At 38.1% G+C, this 22,743-nt stretch overlaps 1 protein-coding gene across 2 annotated transcripts in view; it reads right to left on the bottom strand.

Annotated features, from left to right (window-relative positions):
- RECK (reversion inducing cysteine rich protein with kazal motifs) overlaps positions 1–22,743 on the bottom strand; it is a 64,021-nt gene that overhangs the window by 20,329 nt on the left and 20,949 nt on the right. For both annotated transcript variants that reach the window (XM_004372277.1, XM_004372276.1), the window contains 4 exons: positions 9,687–9,720; positions 7,269–7,466; positions 5,003–5,270; positions 2,670–2,849 (listed from right to left, as the gene is read on the bottom strand). In XM_004372277.1, the coding sequence (XP_004372334.1) occupies positions 2,670–2,849; positions 5,003–5,270; positions 7,269–7,466; positions 9,687–9,720 (680 nt within the window). The remainder of the gene's footprint in view (positions 1–2,669; positions 2,850–5,002; positions 5,271–7,268; positions 7,467–9,686; positions 9,721–22,743) is intronic.

Raw genomic sequence — 22,743 nt, forward strand, 5'->3', positions numbered from 1 at the left:
ATCCTTCTCCAGCTCTGTCCAGAACCCTCTGTTGTGATCCTGGTCAGAGCAGTCAGCGGTGGTAGCCGGGCACCATCTAGCTGTACTGGACTCAGTCCAGTGAAAGCCTTGGTAGCTCTCACAGATTACTTTTGCTGCTGGCAACAAATTCTCTCAGCTTTTTTTTTAATATCTAGAAACATTTTTATTTCAACTAAATTTTTGAAGGATATTTTCACTAAACATAAAATTCTGGCTGGACCTTTTTTTTTTTTCTTCCTTTGAGCACTTTAAGGACACCACTCCATGGTCTTTGGTCTTCCATTGTTTCTAAAGGGAAGTCAGCTGTCATTTTTATTGTTATTCCATTATATATAATGTGCCTTTTCCCCCTGCCCTTTGGCTACTTTTAAGATATCTCTTTACCTTTGGTCTTCAACAGTTTGACTAAGATGTGCTAGGTGTGGGTTTTCTTTGTATTTATCTGACTTGGGGTTTGCTAAGCTACCCCAAACAGTGGGTTAATATATTTGATCAACTTGTTAAATATTTCAGTTTAATCAAATACTTTTCTGTCCCTTTCCTTTTCTTCTGGGTTCCAATTATAGATGTTAGATCATTTATTCTTCCTGTGCTTCAGTTTAGATCATTTCTATTCAGCAGTCTTCAAGGTCATTGATTCTTTCTTCTGTTGTGTCCAATCTGTTTTCAATTCTCTCCAATGAATTTTTATGTCAGATATTATATTTTTCCAGAATTCCAGTTCTAGAATTTCCATTGATTCTTTTTTAGAGTTTCCATATCTCTCCCCAAACTCTCAATCTTCTCACCTATATCTATCTTTATCTGTAGATCCTTAAACATATTTATCACAATTACTTTAAAGTCCTTATCTGCTTTCCAATATCTGGGTCATTGGTGGGTTTGATTGTTTTTTCTCTCCACTGTTGGTCACATTTTCCATTTTTCCCCTCATCTCTAGTAAATTTTTATTGTATAATGGACACTATAAAGATACTGTGTGGGGATTCTGGATTTTGTTATCTTCCTTTGGAGAATATTGAGTCTTTATTCTAGCAGGCAGTTAAATTATTGGTAAATGCCTTGTTTGTGTGGAGACATGGTTTCAAGTTTTGTTAGGGTGGGCATATTTTAGCTTTACCCTTAGTCCTGGGATGTGGCCTTTACTCCCAAGGTGTGGCCCTTATGAGGTTTCAATGAAAAGCCTGAAATGTTTACCAGACCCTTCTAACTTGGCATAACTTGGATTCCAAACTGCCCAGCAACAGGCAAATGCTGTTATTTGTGCTTACCCTATTGTAGCTTTCCAGCTATTATTTTTCCCTGGGTTCCTGGTAGTCACATCCTGCACAAGTACAATTTAGGAATCAGCCAAGGATTTAATAGGAGTTTTGTATATTAATTTTGGGGCATCTCCTTTTGTGATTCCCTGTTTTCTTGGAATTTCCCCCTTCAACATCTAGCCACTTTGGTGGCCCCAAATTCTGATCTCTGATGCCTCAGCCCACTAACACTGCTGCTTTCTGCTTGGTCTGTATTGCCCATGCAAGGGGACTGACTGCCTGTGAGGGAATAAATGTGGCCCTCGCTCAGTGAGGGTCTTAAGTTTCGAGAGACATAACCCCTCCAATTTCTGTCTGCTTTTAGTCACTCTCCAATGCCTTCAAACAACTGTTTCTTAATATTTTTGTGCAGTTTGTCATTGGTATTGGCAGGTGTGTTAGTAAGATACAAGCTACTCTACCATCACCAGAAGTCAGAACTATGTGCCCAAACTAACTTCAAATATTTCACAGATTTCAAATTTGTTCATTACCTCAATCTCTAAAGCCAGGTTCTTACTGGCTGATACTCTATCACCAGTGTAAATATATCTCAAATTTCTTACTCAAAATAATAATCTGAATACTTTTGAAAGAATAGGATGTGTGTTAGCTTGAGGTAAACATCCTCTAACAAAAATATCTAGCACTTCCTTCTGGCCCAACTAAATGACTCTCTTACTTTTTGCCTTCTTGATTTCTGGGCTGCAGCTTACAAAGCCAGCCACCTCTCTTTTAGAAACTCTGTCTCTGGAGTTTCTAATACAGAGTTCTCTCATGCTATTCTTCTGGATGCCCTTTTTCCACTGTCTTCACTGTTTCTTCAGCCATTAACTGTAGATATACCCCAAGGCTCAGTTCTTGGTCCTTTATTTTTCTTATTATACTTGATACCTCAAGGAAAACACCTATTCAAATTGCTTCTGTAAGGACAATATTTTGTATGAAACAGAACTCATTGAAGGGGAAGTCAACTGGTCTGAAGGTCCTTCCAAGTAAACTGAGCACAGGTGGACACCTGGATGATCAAATAGTTCACAATGATTTATTCTGCAATGATTTGCATCCACTGGTGGTGTAGTAGAAAGGAGAGGGGAAGAATGGCAGGTTCTTTGAATTCTAGGAGCTCAAGGTATCTCTAGATTAAAAGGAATTTTGTTACAGTGCTTCCTCTCCAGAGGTGATTTACCAGATGAATACAAATTTAAAGATGAAATCATAAAGAAATACTGCTTCTTTTTAATCCAGCAGGAACAAAATCAGAGTAAATTGGTATTTTCACTTATTTTAAAACAAAATAATTCATGATAAAATATCTCTGTTCCATGTATAATACTTTGCTCCTACCTGTTGTTAAAATTAGTACAGTAAGTAAGGTTTCTACAGCCCAACTGGCAAGGTTCTCGAACATCTGCTAAACAGGTCAACATGGATACTTCTGCTGGATTATATTCACAAAAGCGATCAAACTCTTGCCAACTTTGTGTATTACCCCAGCTCATGCTATAAAGTTTAGTGCACAATTCTCTGAAACAAAAGCACAAATGCAGAAACATATAGATGAGCCAAATGAATATTTGATGTGCATAAAACTTGAATTCTATGAACTATACTTTGGAGTATAAATGAGAAAAAAGTAAAAAAAAAACACAAACAAACCAAAAGACTAAGATCCATCTCCTAAATTTAAAGCCAGAAAAAAAATCTTTTCTATGAAAACTGTCTTTCTTTTATCATCCATCTTTTCCCTTTTTGCCATGGTTGCTAGAAAGCTAAGTGCTAAATTTAATGTTCAGTTATAGTAATTGCACATCCATAGTTTTGATAAAATTATTTCCTCCTATATCTTTATCTCTTTTACCTGAACTTAAAGTAAATTACAAGGCTTTACCTCCATAAAGCTACCTTCCCCACATCTATGTCCCAATCACATGATATATCCTCAGATATTTTTAAGGATACATTATAGAGTTAGGGTTCATTAGTTTCTCCCTGAAAAACTATCTCACAGCCACTTATATTCCTTAAGATATACCAAGATAGCCTACATGTGAAGACTTACAAATTCCAAACCCTCCACACACTATTGTAGTTAATACATGGCATTCGTATTTTTAGTACTCATTGATACAAAGCAACTTAAGTGGGTGTATATAGCTAAAACAATATCGGTACCACTTTCACACATTATATTCATTAATTTTTTTAACTTATAAAAGTAATGCATGTTCACTATACAAAATTTTAATACCAAAGAAATATACAATGTCACAAGCAAAAATCTTCCACTCCCCTCACATTTTGACTCTCATTCATTACCTTATGTGGGGGCTATCTTTACTTTTACAAATTTGTTTATTCACTCTACCAGTGCTTATTGACTGCCTATTCTGTGTCAGGCCCTGTTTGAGGCACTGGATATTCACTGGTGAATAACAGACAAGGCCCCTGTTCTCTATGGAGCTTACATTCTATGGGGATGAGGAAGTTGAGATCACGTATCTTGATCTGGAAATCAGTCCTTTCTCTAGTCCTTAATCTTCTGTATGATCTCGGACATATTATATAACATCTCAGAGATAGTTTCCTATATGTAAAACAGGAATTATGCCGCTTGCCTCAACCACCTCATAAGGTTTTATGTGGATCAAACAAGATGGATGTGAAAATATTCGGCAAACTATAAAATCTGCATCAAGGTAAGAGAAAGGAAACTGTTTCTTACTGAAGCTCTTCAGGGACTACACGGCCATTCCAATCTCTATTGGCTTTATGTAGGAATAAATTCTTTTGTGGATATTCAAAGAACTACTCAGCATCCCTCCCTTAAATACATTTAGTTACTCCTATAAGCAACCGAAAATTCCGTAATTACAGGGCCAACTTAACTTCCCTTTATACCTCTTTGTTAATTGTCTTTAGATTTTCATATCTTTGGTAAAGTTTGATGACCTATTCTAGGTGCATTTTTTTTTTTTTTTTTTGGCTAAAGGTGTATCCAATTTAGAAATCACAGGAAAGATTGTTTCAATCTTGGTATGTGAAATTCCTTTCAGGATATCCTAGTAACATGTGATCCCTTTCACCCAAAATATCTCTAATAAAGCAAACTTCTATTTCATCTGTGTTCTACCATGATGTTAGATATCATTAAACTGTACTTAGTTAGGTTGTGTTTCGTCTGTCCTATATTTGTATTGCTGATTTTTTATCCCTGTGTATCACCCAAATGAATGCAGTACACTGCTATCTAACTTTGGATATAAATGCAAACCCCGGCTAATCATCCATATAACAAAAGCTTGATTAAGTTCAAAGTTTCCTAATTTAATAAAAAGAGTATCTCTTAAATGTCAGATCAAAACGTCTTCTAAACTGTAAGCTTACTTTATGATCTCCTTGAGGGCAGAGTAAATAGTTCATCATCTTTAAGTACTTATTGCCCTGCCCAATGCCCCACACCCCAACACACAGTGCTTTTAGCATTCATTGTATAAAAACAATGTTTTGTATAAATATACTGCTCAACAGATATTTGCTGAATGAAAGAATGAATAAGATTTTATATCTTTTAAATTCTAAGCCTACACAATGCAAGAATACAACATATATTTGCTAGGTTTAAAATCACTAAAATGCTATTTTCTATTGGTTTTAACAAAGGAAAATGAGATACTGACCTACAAGTTGAAGTGTTTGCTTTAGAACAACAATGTAATTTAGCTCCATCAAGGCCTGTGGAAGGAGGAGGGTGTGCAGTGACTCCAGGTTGATGAGATAGTGAGCCTTTAAGAAAACAGAGCCAAAGAGGATCTTGAGGCAAGGGCAGTTTCTTACAACCCTCGATGAGGCTATCAACGATCTCCGTTTCTGTTTTCTTCGACATCAAAATTCTCTTGCAGGCATTTTGGCAAGCATGATCTTCAGCTCTGTCACAGCAATATAAACCTACATATTCAGAATATAAGTAGCTTAATTAGCTGGTTTTATATTATACACTGCTTAGAAAAAAAGACCATGGTTAGGTACATCAAAAAACATTACTAATATGAGTCATGATGTCAACATCTGCAGTATATATCAAAAACCAAACTCACTGCTGTCGAGTTGATTCCGACTCACAGAGACCCTAAAGGACAGAGTAGAACTGTCCCACAGGGTTTCCAAGGAGCAGCTGGTAGATTCGAACTGCTGACCTTTTTGGTTAGCAGCCAATCTCTTAATCACTGTGCCACCATGCTCCACCTGCAGTATATAGGGCCTACCAAATTCTCTCCATTACTTTGAAGTGTAGTAAACATGTGAGGAGCTAACAGCGGACAGAGTATCTATTACTAGAATTTACCATTGTCCCCAATCACGGGGATCTCTAACACCATCCTTATGTAAATGTAAGGATATCCTATTCCTTAGAAGTCCTTATATGCAAGGTATTTTATATACCTGGAAAAGGTATTGTATATAAAATTGAAATTATTTTCTTGCTAGAAACAACTGTCTAACAGGAATTATGTTCGTAATGAGAGATGACTAATTTCTATAGCAACAACCACAAACACCATATTTCATCACATTCCAGGACACCATAAAGCTTTTATAAGTCTGTATAAGTTAATTAATCAAACACAATTGTAATTACAGTGAAACCTGTAAGAGCCGGAACTTAACGGGACTGCCCTAGTTTTTCCAGTTCCTGCAAGTTTTCTGCCTTTGACAGGGTGCAGTCTTACCACTTTTCTATCGCTCTCTACTAGTGGAAAATATTTGAGTCTTCCTTCTCTGACAGGTTTCCACCTTACACAGGTTCCAGTTTTTGGAGGTTTTACTGTATACAATATAATATTCTGCCAGGGTATCAGTTTACTTCTGTGGAATTTCTGCCTTTTATTTTCTACAAAGAATCATAAAGTGAAAGGATACTTTTAACCAGACTGTAGAATTCCGAAGTTTCTTTGAAGTAATTTTCTTGAGTGCCTTTTACTTTTTAAGAGACCTACTCAAGCATGCCTGTTTGTAGACTTTTTTTTCCAGATTCCGATGTATTAGCACAGACATTAGAGATTCCCTTACAGCATCTTTCTGCTTATTTTGAGCTGCTTGCTAGCTCTTTAGCTTCAGCAGCACTTCTGTATAGTCTAAGTGTCAGGGAAGTCCGATCTACCTTTACAGTGAATGAAGGTTATTTGTGGCAAATGCTTCATCCTCTGATTTTCACCATAAAGCTACACCACAGACTGTTAAATGCCTTAGAGTTCTGATTCAGATGATGGCCAAACAAGACATACGGCGCTGCTTTAAGTTCAAAAAAACATATCCCAGTGTAAATCAATACGTTGGCACCTAGCTTATAAGTCAGTCTGTTGTCAGTTTGGTTAATTAGTCAGTTCTTTAAAATTAGGTCATCTCTAGATGAAGAAAATGGGTTCTAGGATCCACAAAGCTGAGACTTTGAAGAACCCAGTAAGATGCAGGTTCAGTAAGAGCCCTGATCAAAGAAAGTATCAGGCTTCTCTTTTTTTGTTTTTCAGGATTCTCATTTTTATGATATTTTTATTGAAAATGTAGCAAACACCCTTCATATGCTTATCTACAATATATTTTTGTAAACTTGTATGAGTTTCCTTGTAGGATAATAGAAATGCTGGATCAAAAAGTATGATTATTTGAAATTTTAATCGCTATTATCCAACTTCCCTCCAAAACCTGTGTACCAATCAATCTTCCCAATCTCAGTACAGAAAGTGCCCATTTCTGCATATTTTCAACAGCTCTAGTCTTTCTTGGCATCTGTTAGCTGTGATGATGATGTCCAGTCTTCCAAACCTAAATACCAAAGACTGCTGTTTTCCAAGTAACTCAGACAACATATCTACGGGAACTTTTACTTTCTTTTAATAAACTATTTACCAAAGATTGAAATGAGAGGGATATATCCCTTTTACTTACTATCTGTTGGGTTCTTCATTGGATACGATTGGGTATAATTGTTCACACAGTGTATTAATTGTGGGCTAAAAGAGGCACAATAATTTTCCACTGCTTTGATCTGAGATGGACCAGGAGAAGAGTCTGTTCGAAAAATGGCTTGACAGTATTCTCGGCAGTTTGTGTGATGACCTGCATAACTGCAACAAACTGAGCCCACTATGGGGGGGAAAAAGATGACACTGAAATGGAAACAGCTGGTTATCAACATTAATTCATTGTGATAATGATGGAACAATATGTGTCTTTTTGAATTTGAGAAATAAGACAAGGCCATAGAAAACAAGCACTTAAAATCAGCATCACTGTAGGCCCAGCAATGGGGACATTCAGGCACTCACTGATGTAAGAAAGTCATTATCTGTCAACTTATAGTCTATAGTCCAGTGGTTCTCAACCAGGAGCAGTACTATCCTCCTGGGAGAGTTCAGATGCATGTGGAAGTATTTCTGGTTGTCATGATGACTTGAGGACTACTGCTGGCTTTTAGTGCATAGGGATCAGGGGTATCAAACGTCCTGCAACACATGGTACAGTCACACACAATCAAAACTGTCTCACAAAATGCCAACAGTGTCCATGTTGAGAACTACTGAACTAAGTTTCTTTCTACATTGGATTTGTGGAGGTTTATTTAAAAAAAGTCTCACATTTATAAAACAAGACCAATAAAAACTCATAGATACCAGAATCATTTCATAAATCTGACAATTATATAACTGTATATCTTGAAACAAAATCCTAGAAGTTTTTATACTGTTCTATGCTATTTAAGCATTTCCAAGAATATGCATAAGTTGAGACAGTCTTTACCTCACAATTTATATGACCGGCTTCAATACAGAAATTTAAAACCCACATTTGAAATAAATAGGGTCTGGATTTATGTATTTAAAAAAATCAGCGGAGGACAATTTAAGGTATCTGTATAGAGCTAGATGAGTGGCTAGGGGTGCGGATGTAGGATTTATAATGGAGAGGAGTAAGAGACTCTTAAAAGAGGGGCTGAAATTAATGTCACTGAACTGTATATGTGAAGACTGTAACAATGCCAAGTGTTTTGTTACCTATATATTTACTACACTAAAAAAACATAAAAAGGGGCTGAGGGGTCTGTGGAAGGCTGAAGGGAGCTAAGGTAGCGGTATGGCAGGAAGAGGTTAAGAGGAAGCCCGGTAGGAAATCCTTGATAATTATCAGAGATGGATATGGAGGAACTAGAATCAGGTTAGTGGCAAATTCCACAGACTGATGAGCAGGGAATTCAGGTGACCTCTAGAAATAATAATGAAAATAATCATATACCAATTAAACTAAGACTGAATGATGCCTCAGTTTCCTGGGTCAGGAAACTTGTACTGTATACCTATTGTGCCACGTAAGTTTCTAGCTTGTAATTGCTACCAAACTTTCTGTGCTCATTGCTGAAGAGGTCATTTTTATCACAAAGATCAATTATTAATGGCTACATTTACCACTGTAAAACTCAATGATATTAAACTGGTGGTGGTGGTGGGGACACTGAGGACAGAGACAAGTGAGAATAGGACATGGATACCTATCTTTTGGCTCCCCCATCAGGCTGGCTTCCTCACCAGTGTGGGAGGATATAGGAGGTGCCAGAGACCATCGGGGAAATATTGAACTAAGCCCATTAGGAAGGGTAGAATATAAAGTATAGTTAGTTAATGTTTCTTATTATCCTTTGATACACTGTACCGCCGAGCTAATGTTAACAACTCGGTTCCTCAAATTTGTTTTCCCATCTCTAACTGCTCTCACTATTCTCTTCACCTGGAATGCGCTTCCTCCAATCTCCACTGCTCACATTTTGTCCATCCTTCAAGGCCCAGGTGAGCTACTAACTCTATGAAGGCACCTCGAAGCACCCCTGCAGGATGTGATTCCTCCTTCCATTGAACTCCTACAGCACATTATCAACGATCCTCTCACATTTTCTACCATGAGCTAGACTCCTTTGTGTAAAAGCTGTGTCCCCCTCATAGATCCGTATCTGCCACACAAAGAGCAAGCTAAGCACTTGATAAGTGCCTACTGAATGAACTGAGAGGCAGCCCTCAGCAAGCACTACATTATATGATGTGGGTGTGCTTAACTTTTGAAAGTGCTCCTATTTATTCAAGTGGGACATGAGCTTCCTCTAGGCATATCTAGTGCTGGTACCTGCTTTGTAGATCTGTAATTAGGACATGGGAATTGTTATAATACACGAATGGCGTGAATACCCCCAGAAAAAAGAGTCTATCAGAATCCTGCTCTGCACATTCATTCAGATGGTTCACTAATGACATTGTAAGGCCAGGATCCTGGCAATATTTATGACAGCTAAATAATGTTAACCATTGACAATATACTTACTTTCATTTCTGTTAATGCAACTGAAAAGTGCATTCTGTAAATTAAAGAAAAAAAAAAAAACAGAAATTAACAACCAGACAGAATTTCTAATTTTAATCCACTTTATGGTTACATAGAAATCAGGATATCAAACTATCTCATTCTTTTCCAGATGCAAGACTGAAAACAAAGAACCTGTGAAATGACATCCTGGTGAAAAGGAAAACCATCTTCCGTCACTGTATTAAGGGATCAGGATTATCACCCCAAGCCATAAACTAACCACGTTATAGCAAACTAAGTTTATGTAAAAGCTGCACCAATGTGTGTGTGTGTGTGTGTGTGTGTGCGCGCGCGCGCGCGCGCGTGTTGGGGGGGCTACAATGTATTAATCTCAATTACTTCTTGCACGATATTAAAAACCTTCCAGAAAATAATCTAATAAAGGACATTTAGGGAAATAACACACTTCACATAACCACTACATTTTACAGTTGAAAGGACTTTAGAGATGACCCAACATCATCTCAAAGATTCCATGCACTGGAATCACCTGGGGCACTTAATTAAATACAGCTTCCTAGGCCTTACCCTAGACTATAGAATCAGAATCTAGCGGTGGGACACAGAAATCTGAATTCTAAATAAGACTTCAAAGATGGTTCTGATGTAGCCAGCCTGGGACCAGAGTTTGAGAATCTCCCTACTATTTTATAAGCGAAGAAAATGGTTTCCTTAGCAGAGGAAAGAAACCTGCCCCAGGTCACAGAGCAAGTCAAAGGCAGAGTCTGAGACTAGAATCTGTGGTTTCAGAGTTCTTAGACAACTGTTCAGGAAACACTACACTGTATTAAAGTCATTGTAAGGAAAACACAAGAAAATGAGAACCAAAACAAGACAGTAGAACATCCCTTCTACAAAGCTATTCAGATATTCAGGGCTTATCAGCTATGATTAATATCACTCACAATTAGAAGATAATGAATTCTTAAATAATATGGGGATAAATAAAACGGAGATGGAAATCAAACACACCTTTATTGTTGAATAGAGATGATTTTGGCTTTTAATTGTAGCTAAATCACAAGCAGGCCATGTGATCTGGACTTGCTGAAGGACCAGCTTTACCAACATTTAAAACCTAGCTTCAAAGATCCATCTGTGTAGTTGTATGAGAAGCTGTACTGCATTCATTTTCTCCACCAAACAATATGCCATTGTAGGAATAAGCCACACTTGATTTATCCATTTAAAGGAAATGGAAATACAGCAAAATGAAAACATGTGAGCTTTACAGAGAAGGGCTAATGAATTCAACCTGTATAAATTCTTTCTGCTAGACATTTCACTAAGCAATATAAGCACAGTGAAAAAAGTAAATATTCTTGGTGTTCTTTAATAATGATTTTGCTGATTGTTTTTTATATTTCTTTTCATCTACATGCCCTTGTTATAGTGTGACTTTTTATCTACCCATTATAGACAGCTCTCTATTTGGGTTCTCTGGTCTCTGAAACACTTTCTGTAAGATGATCTAAATCAATATTAAAAATCAATCTGCTACCAATTTTCCAGCCCCATTTGACTGGGTGGATACAATTCTCATTGCCCTTCTCTTTCTAACAAGCTGGTTGTTCCTTTTGGTTTTGCCTTTTTTGACCTTGTACCTGAAGAAATGTGCTTGTTATCTTGGTAGCTGTCCTGTGTTGCTTTTTTTGTTATTCTGGTATTTGGTACTCTTCTAGTTACTATAAAGTCTCTAGAACAGTGGTTCTTGACCAGGGGTGATTTTGCCTCTCAGGGGACATTTGGCAATGTCTGGAGACATTTTTGTTTGTCACAACCGAGGGGGAAGAGAGGGAGGTTACTACTGGCATTAAGTGCATAGAAGCCAGGGATGCTGCTAAACTTCCTACAATGCACAGAACAGGCCCTCACAACAATTATTTGGCCTCAAATGTCAATAGTGCTGAGGTTGAGAAACTCTGCTCTAGACACTTACACATTTGTTCAAGCTGGATTTTTGACATTTGACCTTACAAATTAATAGAAATTATACTCTGGGTCTGCCTTGTGAACCTAGCTTCTGAGAAAGGTGCTAAAGGACACAAAACCTGAGAGATGTCAGAGAGATCATCTAATCCAACTTCCTCATTTGACAGAAACCAGAGACCAAGGTGTAGGAAGGGAAAATAATTATTGACCCTAGTTTTTACTCACAAACAAGGGTCAGCAAGCGACAGCGCATGGGCCAAATCTTGCCTGCAGCCTGTTTTTGTAAATAAAGTTTTATTGAAACACAGCCACATCCATTCATTTATGTATTGTATATGATTACTTTCACCTTACAATGGCAAAGCTGAGTAAACACAGATTATATGGCCTAAACCAAAAACCAAACCCACTGCCGTCAAGTTGATTCCGACTCAAAGTGACCCTATAGGACAGAGTAGAACTGCCTCGTAGGGTTTCCCAGGCTGTAAATATTTACAGAATCAGACTGCCACATCTTTCTCCTAAAATATTTTCTATCTGGCCCTTTATAGGAAAAGCTTTCCAATCCCTGATGCAGGAGAAGGGCACAGCTCTCCCCCTTGATGTCACTTCCAGAGTTCAGAGATGTTCCCCGATATCTCTCTTTTTTTAATGTTCATTGATAGATTTTTTTCACACGTAATTCATGGAATTAAAAACTTTTACATTTTCACATGGCAGTACCTCTAGTGTTAGTAAATACCATTTTTATGCCTCTGTCTTTGGCTGTACCTCTTTTATGGTTTAAACAATGAACCTCCATTCTAACATACTGGTTTGATGAATTAATCAATTCTCTGTTGCTTATTTTATACCCATCATGATTTCACAGACTTTGATAATCCTCTTCTTTGATGAAAGATTTCTAATCTTACTATAAGCAACCTACTTTTCACCGAGTAAACTACTGCAGATTAATTTATTTGATAGGGCTTAATACACACATACACAATAAACGATAGCATTAGCTTACAGTTTTTCCCATTTCTTAAGATAGTCAGTCTTAGGGTTTTACTAAAGTCAATTCTTAAGTTTTTCAAATGTCTGATTGCTATCTGGTGGTAAAAGTAGGAGAAAACTATGAGTTTATACTCAAATTATATGCAACCTCTTTTGACCTTCATGCTTCCCAGTACCATACCCAACGTGCCTCCATATAACACCTCCCTCACCCCACTTTCTCAAAAACAGATCAAAATCACAGTGCTATTGTAGATGGTGAGACTTTGTCTCACTTCCTCTGGACATGTTATTAGGAGGGACCAGTCCCTGGAGAAGGACATCATGCTTGGTAAAGTAGAGGGTCAGTGAAAGAGAGGAAGACCCTCAATAAGATGGACTGACAGGGTGGCTGCAAAAATGGGCTCAAGCAAAACGATTGTGAGGATGGCCCAGGACTGGGCAGTATTTCGTTCTGTTGTACATCGGGTCCCTATGAGACAGAACCAACTTGACAGCACCTAACAACAATGGAGGTAAGGATCTACCACAACCTCAGAGACTCAAAGAACACATCAGTGTATTGGAGGTGACAGGGACCCAGGGGATCTTCAAATCCAAAAGCCCTCAGTATTCAGCTACACAGACAGCTGTACACAGCAAGTGAAGGGCACAGCCAGGGCTATAACCCAGACTGTTCCACCAATGCTCTTTCCATGATATTATGCTGTTTGAATAGTTTGGATTATTTTTCTAGATGCAGTCAATGCAAGGTTGAATTTACAAATCTATCTGAACAGGCACTCTCCTATTTTTTAAATTACCAACTTAAATCATAAGAGAAAAAAAAAGATCCTGAAATCTTTCCTCAGGTAGCTGCTTTCATTAACCAGTTCCCCAACCTACTCCCACTGGTTTCAGAAAATTTCAACAAGCTCTTTCATCTAGTGTTACAAGCAGGCAACCTGTGGGTAAACCCGGCAGAAGAACTAACAGAAATAGCAAAATCAAAGTCAAAGAAACCCTACATATTCCTTCATGCCATACTGACCTTCCTTTTGGGGAGAAGAGTCATTGGGTGCACCTGGAAGGTACATTCTGATGGTCCAACCTCCCTTCGAGAAGTCAGCTCTGCAGATTTATTTTCTGCCCCAACCACCCACTCTTCCACTTAAGTGACCCCTTTATAGTGTTTCTTCACTTGCCCACTAGTCTCAATCCTTAATACTACCTGCGACTCCAGCTCCCTCTCCTATTCTCACCAATGATGAGGGCAATGAAAACTAAACAAACGCTGATCATATGAATCTTATTTTAAAAAATCAGGTTTGAATTTTGGGTGTTTAGTCATTTTCGGATGAAGACCAAAGAGAGCACACTTTATGAACTGTTTGTTATTTAATGCTTTCTATTCCCAAGCCAGGTGGAGCCCTGGTGGCTTAGCGGTTAAGAGTTTGTCTACTAACCAAAAGGTCGACAGTTCGAATACACCAGCTGCTCCTTGGAAACCCTATGGAGCAGCTCTACTCTGTCCTATAGGATCACTATGAGTTGGAATCAACTCGACAGCAGTATGTTTATTCCCAAGCCTACTAGTTAAAAGTAAAGGGGCTGCTCTGTTACTAAGGCTTCAAAAAATGAAAGATGTTTGCATTTCACGGATGGATTTAAATTTCTCCCAGTTTCAAGCTTTGCATTTCATATGAGCAATCCAGCTCATCAAATGCTAAGTTGGAGAGGTTAAATAACTGACTTTTAAAAACAGTCATGTTCTTAAACATCTACAAACATCTTCCTCATTGTGGACACGATGGCTGGCAAGAAGTATAAGTGACTACTATATGTAAAGAAATTGGTATCATGACATGGATATCTTCAATTTCTTCAGCCAACCAAATGATAAATGTCACTTTAAATAGTTGGATAAAAACGAAAACTCAAAACTGAAATAAGATTAATATGTCTAGAATGCTCAGAGAAGTTTGTTCATTATCATCACAGAGCATCCAACCAGGCAGAAGCAAATTCATTGGCAAGTAATGCCTGCTGAGTAACACAAGGGCTAGAGCACAACGTGGCACAGAGTATGTGCTTGTGGTAGACTGACTGCAGTAATGGCCCCCAATTTTTCATATCTCCCTGTATATACGCTCTTCTGTAGTTTCTCTCACACCAACTCTGAACTTCGCCAAGTGACTTGCTTTGGCCAACTGAATATTAGCATGCTTGAAGCAGAGCCTGAACATACACTTGTGCATTTCTGCTTCTTCTCTTGGACCCCTGCCACCTCCATGGAGCCATGCCTGAGTTAGCTGCTAAGGGGATGGGAGAAACACATGGAGAAGAGATGAGCTGACTTAGCCAAGGGCATCCTAAACAAGTCAGCCCCCAGGTGACCTTCCAGCTGACTGCAGATGCATGAGCGAAACCAGTGGAATCAGCTAAGCCTGGCACAGATCAGAACAGCCCAGCTGACCTACAGAGTCGTGGAAAATAATAAATTATTATTGTTTTAGGCTATGGAGTTTTGGGATGGTTTGCTACACATTATCATGACAACAGATAACTGATATACTACTCAATAAATATTTGGTGAATAAATGAATGGTGCATTCTCTATTCATTCAAAGAATACCTAATTCATAGACTTTTTCATAGGGTTTCTCTATAAAACTGCTATTTACTCTGAAACAAAGCTCCTTACATAATTCAGCTGTCCAAAATTTAGAGAAATTTCTATAAAAAGTTCTATGTAAGTACTGAGTAGCATCTATTTGCAGGGAATACATTTTTTGCTTATCCTCTAAGTCTTACCTGCTCTGTGAATACTTTCCCAGTATCCCGGGCAGGATTTTTAACTCCAGGCTCCAACAGTGTCTTATACACACTTATAGCAATGCACTTTTCTCACTGTATTGTAATGGACTATTTGAATTTCTCTCTTCCCATAGACTAGACTATGAGCTTCTTGCAGACAGTGGCTAAACTTTATCTTTGTACTCTGAAAACAGTGCCTGACACACACTAATGGTATCAGTTTAGTGAATGTAGAGTGAATAAATAAATGACAGATACAAAGACAACTGAGACATAAACTCTATGCCCAGGAACTCAGAGTTTAGTATTAAAGAGACACATAAACAGTTACATTATAAGATATAAGGTACAAGTGCTATAATAAAACTTGTAAACAGTTTAGAGGTAGCAATCAACTTTATGTGTATGGAGGGAGGAGGGATGGGCAGAAAAGGTTTCAAGGGGGTACCATCTAAGTCAGAATCTGAGGTAAAAGTGTTGCCAGTTGGATGGGGTAGTGGTGTGCTGGGACCAGCCTTCTGGAAGGAAAGAAAAAAAAGCCCTGATTTGGAGCATTTGCTGATATCTGTGGGGCAGATATGCCCACCATGACTAATTCCATGTTACAAACTGGCCTGCAAAATTCCTGAATATTTAACAATCAGTTCCTGCTAGCTGGTAGGAGCCAGCTCCAGCATACTGCTGTATAGGGGAGAGAGAATTCCAGGTGGAGCCAAACAACTTGTGCAAAAACATGGTAAATCTAGGAAATTACAAGTAGCATGCTAGTAGTGTAAAGGGGACAAGAGTCAGGGTCTAGATGGAGAAAAGCTTGGTGTATCAGGCTGAGGAACACAAACTGTATCCTATAGGAGAGTACTGAAGGGTTTTATTAAGGAAGGGAGTCACACATGATCAGGTTTGGTCTTTAAAGAGCTCACTCTGGGAGAAGTGGGGATAGTAGACAGGAGGAGAAATTAAATAGGAAAGCTACCTGGGCAGCTATTGCAGTAGTTCAGAAAGGTGTATAAGGTAAGCTGGTAAGCTAGTATAGCTAGGTAGTAATGGAAGACCTGAAAAGGAGACTGACATAAGATATATTTAGGAGGCAAAATCTTTAGGGCTTGACAGCCAGTTGTTTGTGAAGGTGGTGAGGAAGAGTAAGAAGAGTAAATGATACACCTTAAGTTTTTAGTTTATGTGTCCAGGAGGACTATACGGGGACAACCAAGCAAAGAATGTAAGAAAATTAAGCTTTTATTTCGGGATACGTGCGTGCGTGTGTGTGTGTGTGTGTGTGTGGCAGGGGGGTGGTGGTGGAGGGAGGGGAATGTAAAGGGATATGATGGAGGGAAAGGAAGGTAGGGAAAGTAACAATCCAGTTTTGTTGATTTGGAATGCCAGTGGAACATCAAAAGCACACGAGTCCAGTAGTGGGTCTGGAGCTCAGAAAAAGAGGTTAGTAAAAAAGATTCTGGAGTTGTCATCATATAGGACAATTAAAGCTATGAGGGTAGACGAAATTGGCTAGGGAGAAGAATTTCGCCACTAAGGGATGTGACCTGATCAGATTTCCCTTTAGAGATTATCACTCAGGTGACCTCTGAGAAGAATGGACTGGAGAGGAAGTACACTAGCAACAAGGAGACTAAATAGGAGTTAACTCTCCTCCCCAAAATACAATACAAAGCATGACAAACCAAAACAACATACGAGTGGAACATAATCAAGGTTTTTATGCTGTCTTAAGCCAGTACTGCAGGACCTATTCGGTTTCGCTCTTTTTGGAGCTCATCAGCTGCAGGTAACGGCTCAAATCTCTTCTAACACCATTTACAAAGCTTCCGATTCACAATCTTCTATTTACTATATCTTAATAAGTCTCCAGGAGCCCTGGTGGCACAATGGTTAAGTGTTTAGCTGCTAAGCAGAAGGTCAGTGGTTCAAAGCCACAAGCGGCTCCACAGGAGGGAAGACTTGGTGATCTGCTCTTGTTATGATTTCAGCCTAGGAAACCCTATGGGGCAGTTCTACTCTGTCCTAGAGGGTTGCTATAGAATTGACTCAACAGCACACATTTCTCTGAGTTTCCTTAGCCTTAACAAAAAGCTTTTACATTTAGGTCCTAAAGGCTTCCCGTGAGCAAAGTTCTTTTTGGTCAAACACCCAAAAGCTGACTGGGTGAAGGACAACACAGCTGTTCACAGCCAAGACTGTCATCTGCCATATCAGATGGTCTCCTCTGCTCTTAGAACCACTGCAGCACAGATCTGAACACTGAAGCTTTGGAGGCCACTCACTGGCTGTCCAGAGAATCCTGCTGGTCCTGATATCCTTGCCCCTCTTATCTTTAAATTGGGCTATTTTTTCATCCCTTTCCCGTTATGCTTCTGGCAGTAAATCTAGAATCAAGGTTAATTTGAGAAAAAAGGGAACAAAATAAAATAAATAAATAAAAACCTTTAAAGCAGAACATTTTATTATGACATGTCCTGAGGATACACTGTGTAGCCCATGTAGGCATACATAAATATACTTCAGATACTGGCATCCAGGGGCAGAATAAAGTATATGGTGAACTACCAATTGTGTAAAAGTGAAGTAGGGGGAGACTATATATATTTACTTTTACATGTATAAATTATCTCTGGTAATTTAGGAACTGGGTGACTGGTGTAGAACAGGTGGGAAAGAGACTTTTTACTGTATACCATTTTGAATTTTGAATTATGTGAATATTCAAAAAATAAAATTTAACACATACTTGAACCCATATCTTATGCACTTAGCTGTGCTGACAGGGCAGTGCGATAGAACTGGAACTCACAAGGCTGATCATCTTTGTTTTTGCATTTCTTAAGAGTTTCTTTTTAATATCTTCAATCTTATTTTTATCTTAGCATTCTCACAGAACCAGAGCCCCACGGCAGAACAGTATTTAAGTATTAGCAACTGTTTACTTTAAAATTTAACTGCCTTAAAAAAAAAAAAAAATCTGTCCTCACAAAAATACCTCCTACTGAATTTCTTTCATAATTTCTCATCTTCCTTAATGAAATGACATCAAATAACTGGACTGAGGAAAGTGAGAAAAGAAAGGAGGGAAATGAAAATGATAAACTTCTGAAAATAATATAAAGGAAAGCCTAGAGAAAGATCTGTGAAACAAGAAAGAAACAAGTAAAAATGTAGAAGTCTGATGATAAATTTGTAGCATTGTACTTCACTGGCTCTTGCAGCAAATGAAAAGGTTTTCATGGCCATAATGTTAAGAAAATGGTAGGTAAGATCTGACATTAAAGGTATGAAATGGATTTATGAAACCCAAGTAAAATTTGTCTTTAAAGCTATTACCAGGTTTCTGGAATTCACAAGCCTCCCATCATCTTAATGATGTTTATTCTGACATTCAAGAAAAAAAAAAATGACTATCAACAACCACATTAAAATAAAATTAAAAAATCACCATTTTGATGGCTAGAAGAAAATGTCTATAACTTGTGGACCAAGTCTGTACAAAAAGAACCAATACATGTCTCACACCTCATTAAAAACATGAACCCATTTTTACTTCAGTTCTTAGCAGACAACGTGCACTAGTATGGCTGCAACGATGGTTCAATGCCAGCATCTAACTTGGTGCCTGTGTTGTTCCAGCTGCTGAATATTCTGAATACCATCCCTAGGTCTACTATCACATATCTGTGATGAATCCCATCTGGCCTGACCAATATATCTAGTGGGCCAAGGGCTGAGCCTGTGAAAAAGCACAGAACACTTAGAACTGAGTGTGCCCATGGTATTTCAACATGCCCATGTATCCACTGGCTGATTTTGGTAACTGTTACAGACCAGGCCTTAGTGACCCCCAATCAAACAGGTATGATTCTGAAAGAAGTACTCTTTCTCAAGTATAGGCCAAGTAGAGTTGTACAGTTGCAAGAGGGCTCATCAGGTGACTCGCCTGTCAGTTGCAGAAATTCCCTCACAGTATGCGAACCTTTGCTAAGCCTCTGCTTGAACCAGAAGCTAAGCCTTTGCTTTAACACTTCTAGTGGCAGGAAGTTCTCTTTTTCTTGGAACATCTCATTCCATTTTGAACACAGGTAGGGTTCTCCTACTGAGATATCAACTCAGTATATGACTCCTTCTCTTTCAATTCCCTTAAGGAAGCAATTATTTCAAAACTCAGCTCTCTACTCTTTGCTTTACATTTTCATGGAGGTTCCACTTTCATTCACTCAAGGTTCAAGGGTCACTTTGAGGCTGACTTTGGGCATGATATCGCTCCTTATCTTTAGTTCTGTATTCCTAACCACCTCTGAGATATGGGTGCCTACATTTAAAAAGACTTCTCTCAATATGCTTCAAGTAATTTTTAATTTTTAACCTCAGACTATTTTAAACCCCCCTCCCAGCATACACGCTATTGTTACTGTGTACTTTAATTCTTTTTTAACCTCACAATACATTATTATTGTTTTATATAATCTGTGTGTTTTAATTTACCCACTTTGTATTTTCACCATTTCTTTTTGCATCTCAAATGACCTTCTGCCTAAAATAGATCTTTTACAACTTCCTTTTCAGAAGGATTTCAAGAAAAGGTTCAGTAATGGCAATTCTGTTTTTATTATCTAGAAATGTCTTAATTTTGTCCTCATTCTTGAAAAATATTTTTGCTGGATACACAGTTTTCGGTTGATAATTATTTTTGTTCAGAACAGTTTAAGTATCATTCCACTGTCTTCTGGCTTTCCTGTTGCTATTGAGAAATCAGCTGTTGATCTACTGGTTATTCCTTTGTCAGTAATGTATTTTTTTTTCTGATGACTTTTAAGATCTTCGGTTTATGATATATGTCTATCATGTGTGGATATTTTAAAATATTCTGTTGAGGATTTGTTGGGCTTCTTTAAACACTGCCTCTGCCCCATACTCTCTTCTTCTAGTACTCCAATTAGAAGATTTTCTCATTCTGTCCTCCGAGTCTCTTATCTTATTCTCCTAGGGCTGACATAACAAAATACCACAAAGTTGGTGGCTTTAAATAACAAAAATTTATTGTCTCACAGTTCTGGAGACTAGAAGTCTAAATTGGAGCATTGGCTGTGTTGACTCCTTCTGAGGGCTTGAAGAGGGGAACTGTCCCATGCCCTCTCCTAGTTTCTGGTGGCTGCCAGCAATTCTTGACATTCCTCTGTTGCATATAGATGCATCTGCATCCGTTGTTACATGGTGTCTGTCTTCCCAGTGTGTCTTCTTTTATAAGACACCACACAGAAGGATTAGAATTCTGATATACTCTACTCCAGTTATGACCTCATTTGACTTAACTGATAACAAAAGAAAAACCGTATTTACAAACAAGGTCACATTGATGGGTACAGGGATTAGGACTTCAACTGATCTTTTCAGGGGACAAAATTCAATCCGTAACATTTCCCAAACTCTTTATCAGCCTCATCCTCTGTGCTACTTTTCCATATAATTATCTGTATAATTTCTTCAGTTCTGTCTTCCAGTTCACTAATTTTCTTCACTGTTACCTAATGTGCTGTAACACCCATCTACAGTATTTTTAAGTATTACACTTTTCTGGAAATTCTCTTTGGTTCATTTTCAAATATGCTTGTTCTTTATTCATATTTCCAAGGCTATTTTATTTTTTAAACATATTAAACATTTTATATTCTGTAGCTAATAATTTCATTACCTGAAGTATCTTCAGGTTTGATTTTGTTCACCATTGTTTCTATTGGCTCTTGTTTGATGAACTTTGTTTTCTGGTGAATTTTGTAATTTCTTTACTGTGAGCTGCTTATTTTCCTTAGAACTTTACTGTGGAAGTCCTGAGAAGTCTGGTATGAAGACTGGTTCCTCCAGAGAGGATTTGTGCTTGCTTTTCTCAGGTACCTGAGGGTCACTGCCATTTCAGAACAACTTCAAATAAATTCTCACCTTGAGGTTTTATGAACACTCGTTTAGTATGAATTTGGGCTGCAAACTCAAGTAAAAGCCAGCTTACAGTTATGAATTCTCAATGGAGTTAACATTAAGGTTTGAGAGAAGCAATTTCTCTGGCAGTCCTCTGGAACAGGTGAAGGTGAGTTTATTTCTTGATCGCCCAAATACTGAGGGTGGAGTCTCTTTGGGAACCCACATTTATTGGTGGGAAAAGGAGGGAACTTCAATTGGATTTCACCTTTACTCAGGACCTAGGAATTTACTCCTGACTTCTGTGCCCATAAAGCCACAAAGCTATGAAAATTGATCAGCAAATTCCCTCAAGGCTAATGCCTCCTTTCGTGTTCTGCTTACACCTCTAGATTCCTGCCTTCACTTAGCTTTTGGCCTGACCATTTTTTCTTCCCAGCAAATTAATCCAACATTTTAACTGTTTCCATCAGGAGGATTGGTCCAGGTACCAAGTCTGCTCTATTGCCAGAAAGAGAAATTTCAAAAAGTACCTTCAAGCTTAGAAGAATAGTAAATGCATCCCAAGAAACTAGGCTTAATAGCTTAGAATTGTTTTCTCTCTCTATCACCCTCTGTATTCAATCCAACATAACAAATTCTGTTGATGGATTCTGCCTTCAAATCTCTGATTTATTCTTTAATACTTGATTCTATTGCTATCATTCTAGTTCTGGGCATTATTTCTTTTAAGCTAAGCCAGGGGGCTTTGGGGGAGCTAAAACGTAGCCTGCACACAACTAAGAGTTTAACCTTTCTAAAATATTGGACTTGTTATTTGTTATGTTGGTCTCCCATTACAGAATCTTCATCATCTTCCTCTACTTAATAATGGGTTGAGTCCCAAAATGTTATCTTTCCAGGATCTGATCCCACTTTGCCTATCCAAGCATAGCTTCTCAGTTCCAAACAGGAGTATCACCTCTTTGCCCTCTGCATAACTTATGTGCATTTCTGCTAACATGCCTTTGATCCATAGTCTTTTTACCCACATTTTACCAATCCTTTCAGGCCTCTCTTTGCGAAGTTTTCCCTGATAACTCTCAACATGCCCCCTCTGCTGTCTGATTTCCCTGAACCCTTGTGTGTGTAGTATATATTTTAATTATCTTGACTCAAAAAATAAAATTCTTTAGTATTTTAAAGAATTTAAATTTAGTATTTAAATTTTTTAGTATTTAGTAAAATACTTTAGTTAAGCTATAAGCAGCTTAATCAGAATTCTAACCTAGATCTGACTTCAAAATCTGTGCTCTTTCTAATATGTAATACTTGTTGTTAAGTGCCGTTGAGTTGGTACTGACTTATAGTGACCCTGTGTACAACAAAACGA

The sequence above is a fragment of the Trichechus manatus genome, unplaced genomic scaffold, assembly GCF_000243295.1.
Source record: "Trichechus manatus latirostris isolate Lorelei unplaced genomic scaffold, TriManLat1.0 scaffold00016, whole genome shotgun sequence".
In the NCBI taxonomy this organism is placed as follows: domain Eukaryota; kingdom Metazoa; phylum Chordata; class Mammalia; order Sirenia; family Trichechidae; genus Trichechus; species Trichechus manatus.